A 12,130-nucleotide genomic window follows, 5' to 3' on the forward strand; every position below is an offset into this window, starting at 1 on the left:
ATCGCCAATGAGACCAAAAGTTTGACCCAGGCCGGCCATCAGCCCTTCAGCTTATCATAATTTGAGGCCAGTGACACCGAGTCCACTTAACGCCGGGTATGCAAGAGATCTCTTCTAAGAAAGAAAAAGAAAGGCGGGGAGTCTAATGTAACGTGAAGACATATTTTTATTTTTTAATTCATTACGTCCTAAAACTCCGATGCTCGCTTAACCTGGGAGCCCAAGTACCAAGCACCTGGTATCTTATGTTTCTAAAGGCAGAAAAATCTTGACATCATAACCACAGAGCAGCTTTCCTTTATCCTTTTATACTTTTTGGTCTTTTACTGCGCTATCGCGAGCATGTGAGTTCTACTCATCATCATCGATTTTCTGCAGCTTGCCCATGTCCCTCTTTGCGCCAGCCTCTCCGATGAGCTTGATACGGTCGATGCGCACAGCATCCGCTTCACCATCCCCTTGCTGAACAAAAATGGTGAGGGTGTTTGTCTTCTGAAACTTGACGAATCGCAGGCTGATGTTTGCCGTGGATTCGGCGTTCCAATGCTCGGGCTCTAATGTGATGGACTGTGTGGGCTCAGCATCCTCTGCCTCTCCAAAATCCATGTTGGATGTGCGGTTGATGAACAAATTGAGGACGACAGGTCGTGACACATCGTTACTGCCTTCGGGAAGAACAGAAGTGATCTATTCTCGCGGTCAGCCAAGACAATTGTCCAATTGGTTGTTTGTAAGAGAGGTACTGACCTGTAATGTATGGAGCTTGATTGTGGATTGAAAGGGGATAAAGAGCAGGAGCTGGTCGTCAGATCCGCTCTGGACCCAGTCTGTAGAGGTAGATTTGCCTAAGCCCAGGGCACTCGGCTTTGAGTTCTCGAAGAGGACCTTGACAGGGCCAGCATTGTCATCTGCGTTGAGCAGCTCACAGCCTCTGAGTTCTACCTGGTCCGTAACATCGCTGTAGCCTCTAGGGATCTCAGCACCCTTCCAAACGCCGCCGCTCTCTGAGCCACCTGCGGCCTCTGCCAGCGACTCCAGCTCTGAGATTAGCTTTCCTACAACAGTCCTCAGTTCAACCGGGTTTGCGCCTTGCACCGTGTGAATGACCTTGCCCTTGCGGAACAAGATAAACGTGGGCAGCACCGTGACGGCATATTCCTGGACGAGGTCTTGGGTTGTATCATTGTCGACCTTGGCAAAAGTAAGAGGGCCGGGCCGCGAGATTCGCTCAGCCAGACCTGCGTACACGGGTGCGATTTGCTGGCATGATTCGTTCGAGTCGGAGTAGACTAAGAGAGAGGCAGAGTCAGTGCATATGCCTCTACAGCATCCTCAGCAAGGCAGAGAGGATGGGATTCCATCCAGCGTCGGCCAAGACATGGCGGGGAGTGTCTCATGGTGGGGGAGGCTCACACTCGACGATGAGAATGGGAGAGGTTTTCAGCAGCTCGTCAAGCTGTGTCTTGGAGGTTATTTGCACCACAGCGTCCGCCATCGTTGCGTCTGTTGCCAATCGAGACAGTTGTGATGTATGAAGGCGAAAGTTGGATCTGAAGAAGCGAAGCACAAAGCCGGAGTCTGCGAGGATTGTGTAATGGTTGGAAGCCTGCGCTGTGGCTGGTGCTAGTGCTGGTAAGTTCAATGGTGGAGAGCTTAGGGGACCTGGTTCCCTGGGTGCGGGGCTAGGCCTATCTGGGCAGCATTGGATCTAGCCAAATGCCGAATTCAAGGACCAGCGAAGATTCGGGAATCAATAACTGGGGCGTCATGAATGGCATTGAACAGCGTTTGTGTTATACAAGGTATAAGCAGGGCGGTAGTGGTAGGTGGTAGTGGCATTAAATGATTTCTATCTGTATGCTGTTGATCTAAGTATAGTACCTATATGAAAATATGCAAGGCATAGTATTTGTTTATCAATTCCAGAAAGTAATAGGAACCGGGAACAACTGGCAGCCACTATGGCTAATACTAGTAGGTAAGGTAGGTACCTGCCTTACACCACGCACCACTATTATGGCAATGCGTGAGTAAGTCTACAAACATAGTAGTAGTGCCTTACTTAGCACCACACCACACTCTAGAGGCGTTCTATCTGTTACCTACTACTACTACCTCTACTTAGTAGCCAAGTCCATAGGACCGATTCCCTTCTCTTACGCAGACTAATCAAAAAGCCATATTATCAGGCTATTTCCCCCAGTATCGCCTTGTAGACGCAGGATGGAAGCAAGGTTAAATGAACTGCAGTGGATAGCAGCTATTGGCAATATGGATAATACAGCCAATAGCCTAATAGCAGCCAGACGGCTCTCTAATGCTCTCTTATGCTCTCTTATACATCCATGCCGCCGCACACCGTTGCGCTCTTCACCTCTCCTCGGTCGACCGTGATTGCTGACCGCGGCCACGGCTGAGCTCTTCCAGCAACATGGCGTACCCTACAGAGCTGTATGACAGCGATTTAAATATAGCTCACCCCGCCTTGCTCAAGAGTCAGCAGCAGTTCATCAAGTCCACGTACTCCTTGTTGCCAGGCCTCTCTCTTGGCCGCCACCTGTTCACACTGCCACTGCTCTGCACGGTCATTCTGCTCCAACTGGCCATCTCTGCCGTCATAAAACATGGCCTTTTTCGAAGGTAAACAAATCCAGCCCAAGGCGATTCACCTGCTCTATTCTTGCTTTTCCCATGAAAGTCGCCAAATCCGAGTCTCGGCCCTTATGCGCAGCAAATCCAGCATTGAGAACGGCAAAGGCTGACTGCTGCCACCAGCTCCAACATTGAACCTCGAATCGCACTTCTCGAAAGGGAGAGACCGATGGCGAAAACGAAGCCAACTTCGCTTGATGGTCGGAGCCAAAAGCTGTCCAAGCCGGCATGGAAGCCCAAAGAGCAGCCAGGCCCGAGTCTGAGACCGGCGTCTCCCCCAAAGCAAAATCCGTGGCGCCAACGCCAAGCTTCAGTAGCATCTGACCAGGAAAAGCCTGCGAAGCCTCTAGAATTGAAGGTTGAGGAGTTCCCAGTGCTGAGTACTCCCGAGAAGGATGGGAAGGAGGAAAGGCAGGAAAAGGCTGCCGACACTACTTCTAGCGAAAAGCCAAATTTGCCTGAATCGTGCGACGCATCATCCAAAGCAAGTTCTTCAACAAATGAGACGCAGTCTGAAGACACTAGATCTGGTGTTTCTCGACTGAGCACGCCGACGAGGTTAATCCTGGAAGAAGCTGCAGATCAAGCGGCCAAGATGTAAGCATTCGCGTTGGTGTCTTGATACTCATGAGTATTTGAAAAGGCTATTTTGGCTTATCAAACTGAAATCTAGCCTTTGGAGGCATCCCTTTGGGTCAAACGTCTATTTATATGCAGAGGGAAGCATGTTTCAGCTACATCGAGACATTCTTACGCGGCACTCAGGATGGTTTCGAGAAAAGCTTCCTCCGCTAAACGAGGTAATTGGAAAAGAAACTTGAAGAACCAAAGACTACAAAGCTAACCATTGGTCACTTTTAGGATGGATCACCAGTCGAGATGCATTTGCCCCATGCTATCGGGGCAGTGCAGCCTTGCCTTTACTTCATGTATACCAAGAGTGCGCATCTCGCCCAGTTCTGTCTCTCTTTAAGAAAAGCTTTCTGACGGCTGACTCCGACATGTCCCATAGATATCGATATTTGCGAGAGAGACAGTGTACAGCCGCTTAACTTTCTACATGTTCCACGATGTGTCCTGGCCTATTGCGCTGCTGTAAACTTTCAGATTCCCAGCATGGCAGTCCGCATCCTCGCCATCCTTGAGGAGACGGCAAGGCATCTTACAAGCTATCTAAGTGTCCACTACATCTACAGAGATATGGATTTCAAAACCAGCAAATCTGTTCTTATTTACTTTGTAAACTCTGTTGATATTCTGTATTCAGAGCCGCTATTCGAGCTGATGAAGCCCATCCGACATGCCCTTGCAGGTATCTTGGATGCATTGCTTCCTTATATGCTCCGACAGCCATCCTTTCCCGAGATAATGAATCTACCTTCGTGGAAACGGTGGTCAGCTGCCATTGCGGCCGACCAGGTTGAGTACCGGACGGCTCTTGGTCGTTTCCGATCGCCGGAAGAATCCAATTTACCGAGTGAGACTGAGATGGAAGCTTTGTTTGACCGTGTGCTCGGGCAATATCACCGAGATCAACAAGATAGAGAGAGCATGGGAGGTTCCTGTGACGGAGATTCTAACAGAGGAGAGCCTGAAGAGCTCGAAAAAGATCAACGAAATTTACGGAATCCAAGCCCGAAGAAGAAGAGGGCCATAATACCAGAATTTATTCAAGAAGAACCAGCGTTGGAGTGCCAGGCGCCAAGTATTGCCGGCAGCACAGACAGTGAGACAAGCACATGGAATTCGCTCGGAACCGACGACTTCAAGGCAAGACAAAGGGGCAATTCAGCTAGCAGCTCTCTTGCTACTCACGACTTTGTGTATGCCAAGAGCAACTCCAGTGCTGGAGAAAGGTCCTGTAAGAGAAACAAGGAGCGAAAATCCCGGAGCTAGAATGCGAATGCTCTGAAGAGATGTGTTGGATGAGAATAGTTGCACTGTTTCTACACTGGCAAGATGTCGAGTGACATGTCTTGGGCTTTAAGAAGCAAGCAAACAGAATGGAAATGTAAGGCTGCATTTTTCTCTTCTTTTCTCACTTTCTCCTTCTCCTTCTTCTTTCTTTTCTTTTCTTTTCTTTTTCAGGATGTACAATACTAGGGTGGCTGGGACAGAATGTATATAAAGAGGGATGCCAGCCATGTTTACTGCTTCCAAGAGAGGCAGCTCTGTTATATAGCATTTTATAACGATGACTCACGAAGAAAGTTTGTCAAGAATTCATGATTTTTTTTTTCAACACCACAAGACAAGTCTATATTGATTTTATCGACATATATCGGCTCATAATGCTCCCTTGTATCATCGTGTCGAATTTGTGTATAAAAGATAAATGAAGCACAGACAAACACCCGCACAATACATTAAATCAATGATTGCATCCTCATATACACACCAGGCAGCTTACACCCATACCCATGCTCTGTATTACTACCCATCTCGACCGTTTTTTCCCCGCCTAGAGCAAAGTAGTCGCATTTCTCCACGGCACAGCCATCGCAAAGCCACTGTCCCCACACTCCAAACCACTAATTCCCTGTTTTGGCCCATGACGTCGCAAACAGTGGCTTCCTTTTGCTTCTTCCCGCCCACAAGCTCCCTCCAGCCTCAAGAGCAGGCCATTGGTAGAAGCTTGCAGCAAGTTGAGCTTTGGTGCCTGGTGCTGCAGCTCACCTATTTATGCTTCCTTTCATCTCATCCAACCCAGCCCCCCTCAATTTTTTTTTTTCCTGTTCCAGTTTCTTTGTGTGTTCCGGGTGCCTGATCGTCGTCGGTGTCTTCAACTCGCCTCACTTGCTCTCTCCACGTGCATTTCATTTTTGGCGTGTTTGCAGTTCACGGGACTGGGCTCCGTGCAAGACGTCACACTACCTGCATTCCCAGGCTTAGCAGCCCCTCCTCGCTGTCACAACACCAATCAAGCCGGCCATTTCTATCGCTCGCCCAGTTTTCGTTCTCAGCCAAGCGACCGCAGCTTTTTCATCGTCGCATACGATTTGCGCATCTGTCTACTCATTTATATTTCCATTTATTCATTCATTCGCTTCTTCTTCTTCTTCTTCTTCACCATGGGTAAGATAGCTCTCGTCCCTTCTTTCTCTCACTCGCCCACCTCCAAGTATCCCGCCTTCCACCAACCAACTCACTCAACTAACCCCCCATCTCCAGGTCGCAGCGAAGTCAAGAAGCGCCTCTATCTCAGCAACCCCGAGGTCGACGTCATCATCAGACGCTCTCACCGTCACCGCCATCACCACTCGTCCCACAGATCGCGAACGCCGTCCCCCCTCCAGCGGAATACATCTCCGTGCCCCGCCCCGTCATCCAGCTTCCTCCTCCGCCTCTTCCTCTTCTACCGCCGCCTCCGCCCTCCACTCTCCCACCTGCGCCGATGCCGCCGCCGGTGTTTGAACTCCCTCCCTTGCGCCGTCCATCGCCGCAGCCGGAATTCATAGAAGTCATCGCCGTCAGCGAGGAAGAGAAGGAGGAGAAGAAGAAAAAGAAGAAGAAGAAGGACAAGCACCGCTCCAAGAGCCGGTCCTCCTCTAGCTCAAGCTTCTCCAGCCACTCCCGCAGCCGCAGCCGCAGCCACCACCGCCATCGTGACGATGAGCTGGACCGCTACCACCACGACTACGACCGGGACGTCGAAGAGTCGCGCGACAGAGAAGTCTACGTCGAGAGGGAGAGGTACATCCCATACCCCGTCCCAGTTCCTGTACCCACGGATCCTTACAGCACATACCGCTACGTCGACGCTCCGCGCAGCCCCAGACGACGTGCGCCATCTCTGTCTCCTTCGCCGCCACCACCACCTCAGCGCTATGTCGACGAGGATAGGGAGCGCGACTATATTCGTATAAGGGATCGCGAATATCGCTACGACTAGAGAGTTTCCTTCTTTAAGCAGGCAGATGTTCCCATTTTTTTCTTTTTTTTTTTTTTCTTTTTCGTGAACGAGTTTGGTTTTGGAAATGCGGAGTGACTACTTGGATTGGATTATTTGCTACGTATGCATTGGATGACGACTCGTGTATTTTGAATTCTGGAGTTGTATTGAGAGAATAACGCCGTCACGATACTTTTTTTTTAACGCCAAATCTTATACCTTATAATGAACGTGATTCAAGTTAGTCGAATTATTGTAGCTATTCTGTTCATCATAGTTCTAAATAATTCATTGTCATTATTTTAGTCCTTGAAAAGCTCTCAATAGCCTGCTGCTCGACAAATTCCTTTAGAATATGCCAAAACATATCGACTACTTTTTATTTCATCAAGAACTTCTCAAATCCCAATTTTCTCTGATTTGAATGAGCATAAGCCATATCAGTATTTATAAAAGGAATTCCTCCGTCTAGGCGGCATCGGTATAGTCGCTATGGGATCATCCTCGGCCGCATAACTCCGCCTAGTTCGGCGCGCACGTCGAACTCGGCGGTACGCAACAGGCATCTCGTCGCTAGAACGGCCCATCGAGTCATAATCGACGACTGGCTCAACTGGCCTAGATCTTCCAGCCCCAGAAATTGACGATTTCCCATACTCTGATGACCGTTTGCGTGCACCAAACAGCCAATCAGTTGTGTTGCCCAACTCATCCATCCACCACAGACCCGCAACGATGATGATGACTGTGACAGGGAGAGCAATCGCCCAGTACAGCCACTGGTCAAAGTCCATATTTCGAATATCGTTTGTGTTCATGCCAAAGATGCTTGATATGGCGCTCAGTGGAAGGAATATAATAGTAACCAGAGTGAATGCATAAATGGCATTCTCCTGTCTATCCTTGGTCCATTCCATCTTGTAAGTGGTCTCTCGCTCTAGATCCTCGGCATACTCAGTATTTCGCCGAAATTCATACTCTCGCTGTTCAACAAGATTTGCGCAATCCGCAAGAAAGAGGCTTCGAAACCCTCCCGTGTCCGTAGCAGAGAGCTTAGAGGCTGCATCAAGGTCAGTCAAGAATTGAGCTTGAGCTTGGTCGTATATGCCTGGTTCAATGGTTCGGTCTTCGGCAACCCCGTAGTGTCGATATCCGGGAACACGATGCCGTGGCCCACCACGCTCTGATCGGCCCCCGGTTTCCCATTCTCTCAGTCTCCTCATTTGTGTCGGCATTTCCTCTCCGTACCGCACCATAAAATTGCCATCTGTGATGCTGGTTCTATTTCTAAGCATGGCGATAATGCTCCGCTGCCTTGCCAAATTGCGTTTGATAGCAGTCATTTCCTGTTTAACCAAGTCGAGGCGATGCTGATACGTCCGGTCGGAATGTTTTGTAGTGATGTCGGTATCCTAGTATTAACCAGTCAGCCAAGGAAGCACATGCTAAATTAGAGCATCGTACCAGAGAATTTAGATAGAGTGAATATGTGTCACAGATATTGTCGTATTTCCCTACATCATCCTGTAAGAGATTCAGCGTTATGAGTGACATTACTTCCGTTGGCAGCATCACGGCTTTATCCAATAGGTTTTGGCTAGAGATGCCTTGGATCATTTTTTGCATCCCGTCTTTCATCAGAGATCTAGCCCTTGTCATGTGGTTGAACCAATCAGTCGTATGACTACTGTATATCAAGCCGAAAACGATATGAAGCCATGCAGTCACAAGCTCACGAGGCAATTCGATAGTTGCCCGATCCTCTTTGCCTGCAAACGACATGATACTTTGAAATGATTGGATGTCTCGAGTCAGTTGCCACAGCGCGTTTTTGAACTCTGTAAGGGGAGCTGAAATTGCATCTCCATCTCCGTCTAGTTCGGGCATCTATTACAGTTTAGACTTGTGTTAGTCATGGCCTTTTTATTACATTAATGATTGTTGGAAAACTCGGTCTTACCTTCATCAGCTTGTTAAGAGCCCCCCAATATTTGCCTGTTGTAGGGCCATGGAACGTAAGGGGGAAGAAGAGTTGAAACAACATGTCTGCCATATTGAAGACGTCGATTCTCTCTTCGTATAAGCGGCGGAGAGTATCGTTCGCCTTCTCATCGATGCGCGGTGCTAGGTTCGTGAGATACTCGTTCACCCCGTCCCTAGCCATGAGTCTACATTGCTTATACCCTCTCTGTGCCGAGTAGGATGTTTGCTCAGTCAAAAATTTCTCCGCTGCCGACAGCTGTTCGTGAAGCTCTTCAAGAATGGTGTCGCCAGACGCTTCTGCACTTTTTGGCAAGAGTGTGAAAACATGTAGATACTCTGGCAGATCCTCTGCTTGCTCAGGGCCCTTTGCAGATGCTGTCTTGGTCGAGGTATTTGGTTTTAAAAATACTCGTGGTGACTCGGGCCTATCCCTTGGAAATCGGTTAGCCGTTTAAAACACGCAAATGTTTTCTTGGTACGGATATCGGGAGGTGTCTCACGCTATCTTCAACTTCAACTTTACGTCACCCTGTCGCCCCTCGGCCAGTTTCAATACTTTCCCCCAATTTTTTGCTGAGAGTCGGCGATCCTTGTGCCAAAACTCCAGACACCGGGGCCAAAAAGCACGAAAGTGCGCAACAAAGGTCTCGCCACAAGTTAGCTATTTCAGATCTCATCAAACGCCAAAGTCTCACTTACAAACCACGTAGGGCATTCCTTTGTTGTTAACGACCACATTACTGCTCCTCCATATGATACGAGAATCTTACCCGAGGCGCCTACTTGGCCTGGCTCAGTATTTACTCTCAGGCATGCTCCTTGTAATTCTGACTGCTGCAATGTACTACACGTAATGAGGACGCCTGTTTCGGGTTAGTAAAGGAAAAATTCTGCGAAATCATTGGGAATACTTGCTGTTTCCAACAATTAAACCCCACATCTGGGAGATATGAAAGCAGTCCCCTCGTGGAACTTGCCCAAGCTGACAGACTGCCTGGTCCATATCTCTTTGCTGGCTGCTACGAGAATACTGGGATTGTAAGAGGGTTTGGGCTGGGAAAAGTGCAGTGTTTGAAGTCGATGGGGATCCAGAGTATTGATGCAGAGAAAAATACGGGATGCAGATCCAATGAGCCGCATACGAGCTTTCAGATGCCTTTTTACCAGTGGCCTGTACTGGAACCTGGATACACTTAGGCTCCATATAGCCCACCTTTGCACCTTGGGGATTGTATCGAGTCTTGACACATTGTCGCTTAACTTCGGCCCGCAGATTAGCAACGGCAGCCCTTTCAGCATCCGCAAATTGGATATGACGTGACACCTCGACCTAGGAGGAAGTGAAAGTTAGCATGGAGCCAATCATGTATTTTTGAGCTGTAATACCCAGAAAGCGTCAAAGTTCATCGTATCCTGACGAACATGTCTGTGTACAAGGTGAGCTTAGAGTTCATTGTGTAAGTGATGTATTTGCCTGACTTAGACTTACAACCATCGAAATAAAGGCTGCTTTTGGCCTTTGGGATCGTACAGGATTGTCAAATTCACATCATGCTGAGCTCCAAGCTCTGCGGTCCCTGAATATGTAGACGAATATATCCCAGGAGCAGGCACAATGTTGGAGGACGGGTGCTCGGGTTTCTGTGTAGATTCACTCTCGGTCGTCGGTGTCTCTAGATCTGACATCTCTGTATCCTTTGATGGCTCCTCTGCCGGGAATGCAAATTGAAAATCGTCAAATGTATCGACGTCTTCAAAGACTGGGCTCATGGGCCGATAGATGCGATAATCCTCCATTTCAGCATCTTCATATACAACCGGGTTGATGATGACTTCATCCCTGTTAATACTAGGAGGGCGAGGCACGTCTCTGTCAGAAGACTGGGTATTGAGCCGTCTCGGTCTGCTACGCGCCATAAAACGGCGGACGCGATCCTCACCCTCATTCTCGCTCTCACCGTCTGATGAAGCTGCGTAAGGGACAGCAGTGGGAGGGTTTTCGATGATGACCCTTTCTGCAGGCGCAGGTGGCGAGCGTTCTCTTCTCGGGCTTCGCTGGCGCTGATATCGAGGAACGTGGTCCGATCTTGCGTCTGCACACCTGCGGATTATTGGTACCTCAGGTCTTGACGCTTCATCTGCATCATCGTCATGTCCCTGACGGCGGTCATAATCGCTTCCCCTTGGGGGCCCTGCCTCCCGTGACTGCTGGACACCGATGCTGCCATCATGGCGGTGACGCAGCGGCTCAGCCTTCGGATCGAAATACCGGATATGAGGCTGCTATATCCATCCACCCGGTAAGCTTAGAATTCAATTTTGACACTGTATGGCAGCCCGAGAGATGTCACCAACCGAATGGCCTTCGGAGCCTTCAGGCGGAGGGCGTTCGCGGCGCCTCCTGGGTTCGTTATGCGCCATGCAAGCAGTATAATAGGCTGACTAGTGGACCGAGGCGCTGATCTGACTCAGGCTCCTGCTAATTCAGGAACATGGGACGAGAGTTTTGGCCAAGAGGCGTCGCACGGAATATCACGTAAAAGTTGAGATTTGAGATGTCGGTCGGAGCACAACGCACGGGAAGGTTGAGGCTCCAGCCTCGCTTGCTAGTTCTTCATCGCTCACTATGGACATATTTTGATTTTCTCACCTGCAGCTGAAATTGAGGCTGAGGCTGATCGTTGATCCTGCAAGAAAGGCGGTAGGCAACACATGACCAGCACTACACCCGCCCACCGCTATGCGCTACCGCCAGGAGCAGGTGCTAACGCTGCGTGTAGTGGGCTACAATGCACGATGTACGTACAAGTATGTAGTACAGCCAATAATATCCATTCCATTCCCGCACCAAGAAATCCATCCTTCAATGCTTAGGTACTTACAACTACTACCATAGACATGTACTGTATGTAGTACTACAATACTGCTCAGAGCCTTTCGTCTACTGCTTCCTAATATTACCTGCTATCTGTTTGTCTGTTCTCATTAATTTCCTTTTTGATTTCCGAAAAGGAAGAAAAGAAGGAAAGAAAGTGCACAGGCCACATGTTGGCACTAAAACACCTGAATACCTATGGAGTACATATCACCGGCATCTGCTGATCAATCTTGTGCGACCAATGATCCTGTGCAACATCAATAGCTTACCTACACAAGCAGATCACAAGAGACAGACGGGACAGCACAAGGCCCAGTTCTTAACGGTGGTCCGCAATACCTACTGGCTTCTCTGTGACCCGGTGCTGTCTTGCTTGTAAAGACGCGCACATGCATGATATCTGCAGCTTAAAACGGCTGTTGCTTTAAATTCGCTACTTACCTAATGGCCAATCCTTGCATTGGAGTTTATTTGCCATAGAGTCTTTGCGCTACCAGCATCACTATTCGTATGCTTAACTCACCGACTCTACAACTGTAAAATGGCCCCATCGTAGGTATTCGGAGTAGTGGTAATTGCGTTATCCCAGGCAAAATCAAACATGCCAGCCAACAATGGGCGCCAAGACAAGCTGATTCCAAGCAAGTCAAGGCTTCACTCTATTATTATAACCTTGCGCAACCACCACCTCGTACAAGTCTAGACGATGATACCGTACCTAGGCC

At 48.9% G+C, this 12,130-nt stretch overlaps 4 protein-coding genes across 5 annotated transcripts; 2 read left to right on the top strand and 2 right to left on the bottom strand.

The window, feature by feature from the left end:
- Positions 1 to 131: 131 nt before the first annotated feature.
- On the bottom strand, positions 132 to 1,780 carry TrAFT101_003374 (uncharacterized protein). The gene is made up of 3 exons (XM_024905843.2): positions 1,414 to 1,780; positions 748 to 1,289; positions 132 to 687 (listed from the first exon to the last, which is right to left on the bottom strand). The coding sequence occupies exons 1-3, from the start codon at positions 1,493 to 1,495 to the stop codon at positions 352 to 354; spliced, it is 960 nt and encodes a 319-aa protein (XP_024766871.1). The 5' UTR covers positions 1,496 to 1,780; the 3' UTR covers positions 132 to 351.
- Positions 1,781 to 2,292: 512 nt separating this feature from the next.
- On the top strand, positions 2,293 to 4,938 carry TrAFT101_003375 (uncharacterized protein). The gene is made up of 5 exons (XM_024898821.2): positions 2,293 to 2,640; positions 2,776 to 3,249; positions 3,326 to 3,452; positions 3,514 to 3,592; positions 3,665 to 4,938. The coding sequence occupies exons 1-5, from the start codon at positions 2,432 to 2,434 to the stop codon at positions 4,546 to 4,548; spliced, it is 1,773 nt and encodes a 590-aa protein (XP_024766870.1). The 5' UTR covers positions 2,293 to 2,431; the 3' UTR covers positions 4,549 to 4,938.
- Positions 4,939 to 5,741: 803 nt separating this feature from the next.
- On the top strand, positions 5,742 to 6,852 carry TrAFT101_003376 (uncharacterized protein). The gene has a single exon (XM_024907377.2). The coding sequence runs from the start codon at positions 6,047 to 6,049 to the stop codon at positions 6,542 to 6,544; it is 498 nt and encodes a 165-aa protein (XP_024766869.2). The 5' UTR covers positions 5,742 to 6,046; the 3' UTR covers positions 6,545 to 6,852.
- On the bottom strand, positions 6,655 to 11,188 carry TrAFT101_003377 (uncharacterized protein). Of its 2 annotated transcripts, XM_066126860.1 has the most exons (9): positions 10,883 to 11,188; positions 10,017 to 10,810; positions 9,914 to 9,953; positions 9,443 to 9,857; positions 9,227 to 9,390; positions 9,028 to 9,173; positions 8,505 to 8,958; positions 8,009 to 8,431; positions 6,965 to 7,956 (listed from the first exon to the last, which is right to left on the bottom strand). In XM_066126860.1, exons 1-9 carry the CDS (start codon positions 10,946 to 10,948, stop codon positions 6,985 to 6,987), a joined length of 3,474 nt encoding a protein of 1,157 aa, XP_065982967.1. In that variant the 5' UTR covers positions 10,949 to 11,188; the 3' UTR covers positions 6,965 to 6,984. The 2 variants fall into 2 exon arrangements, with proteins under 2 accessions (XP_065982968.1, XP_065982967.1); XM_066126861.1 differs by having other exon boundaries at positions 6,655 to 7,956; positions 8,505 to 8,952; positions 10,017 to 11,188.
- Between the last annotated feature and the right edge of the window lie 942 nt (positions 11,189 to 12,130).

Source organism: Trichoderma asperellum, chromosome 2 (genome assembly GCF_020647865.1).
Source record: "Trichoderma asperellum chromosome 2, complete sequence".
Taxonomy (NCBI): domain Eukaryota; kingdom Fungi; phylum Ascomycota; class Sordariomycetes; order Hypocreales; family Hypocreaceae; genus Trichoderma; species Trichoderma asperellum.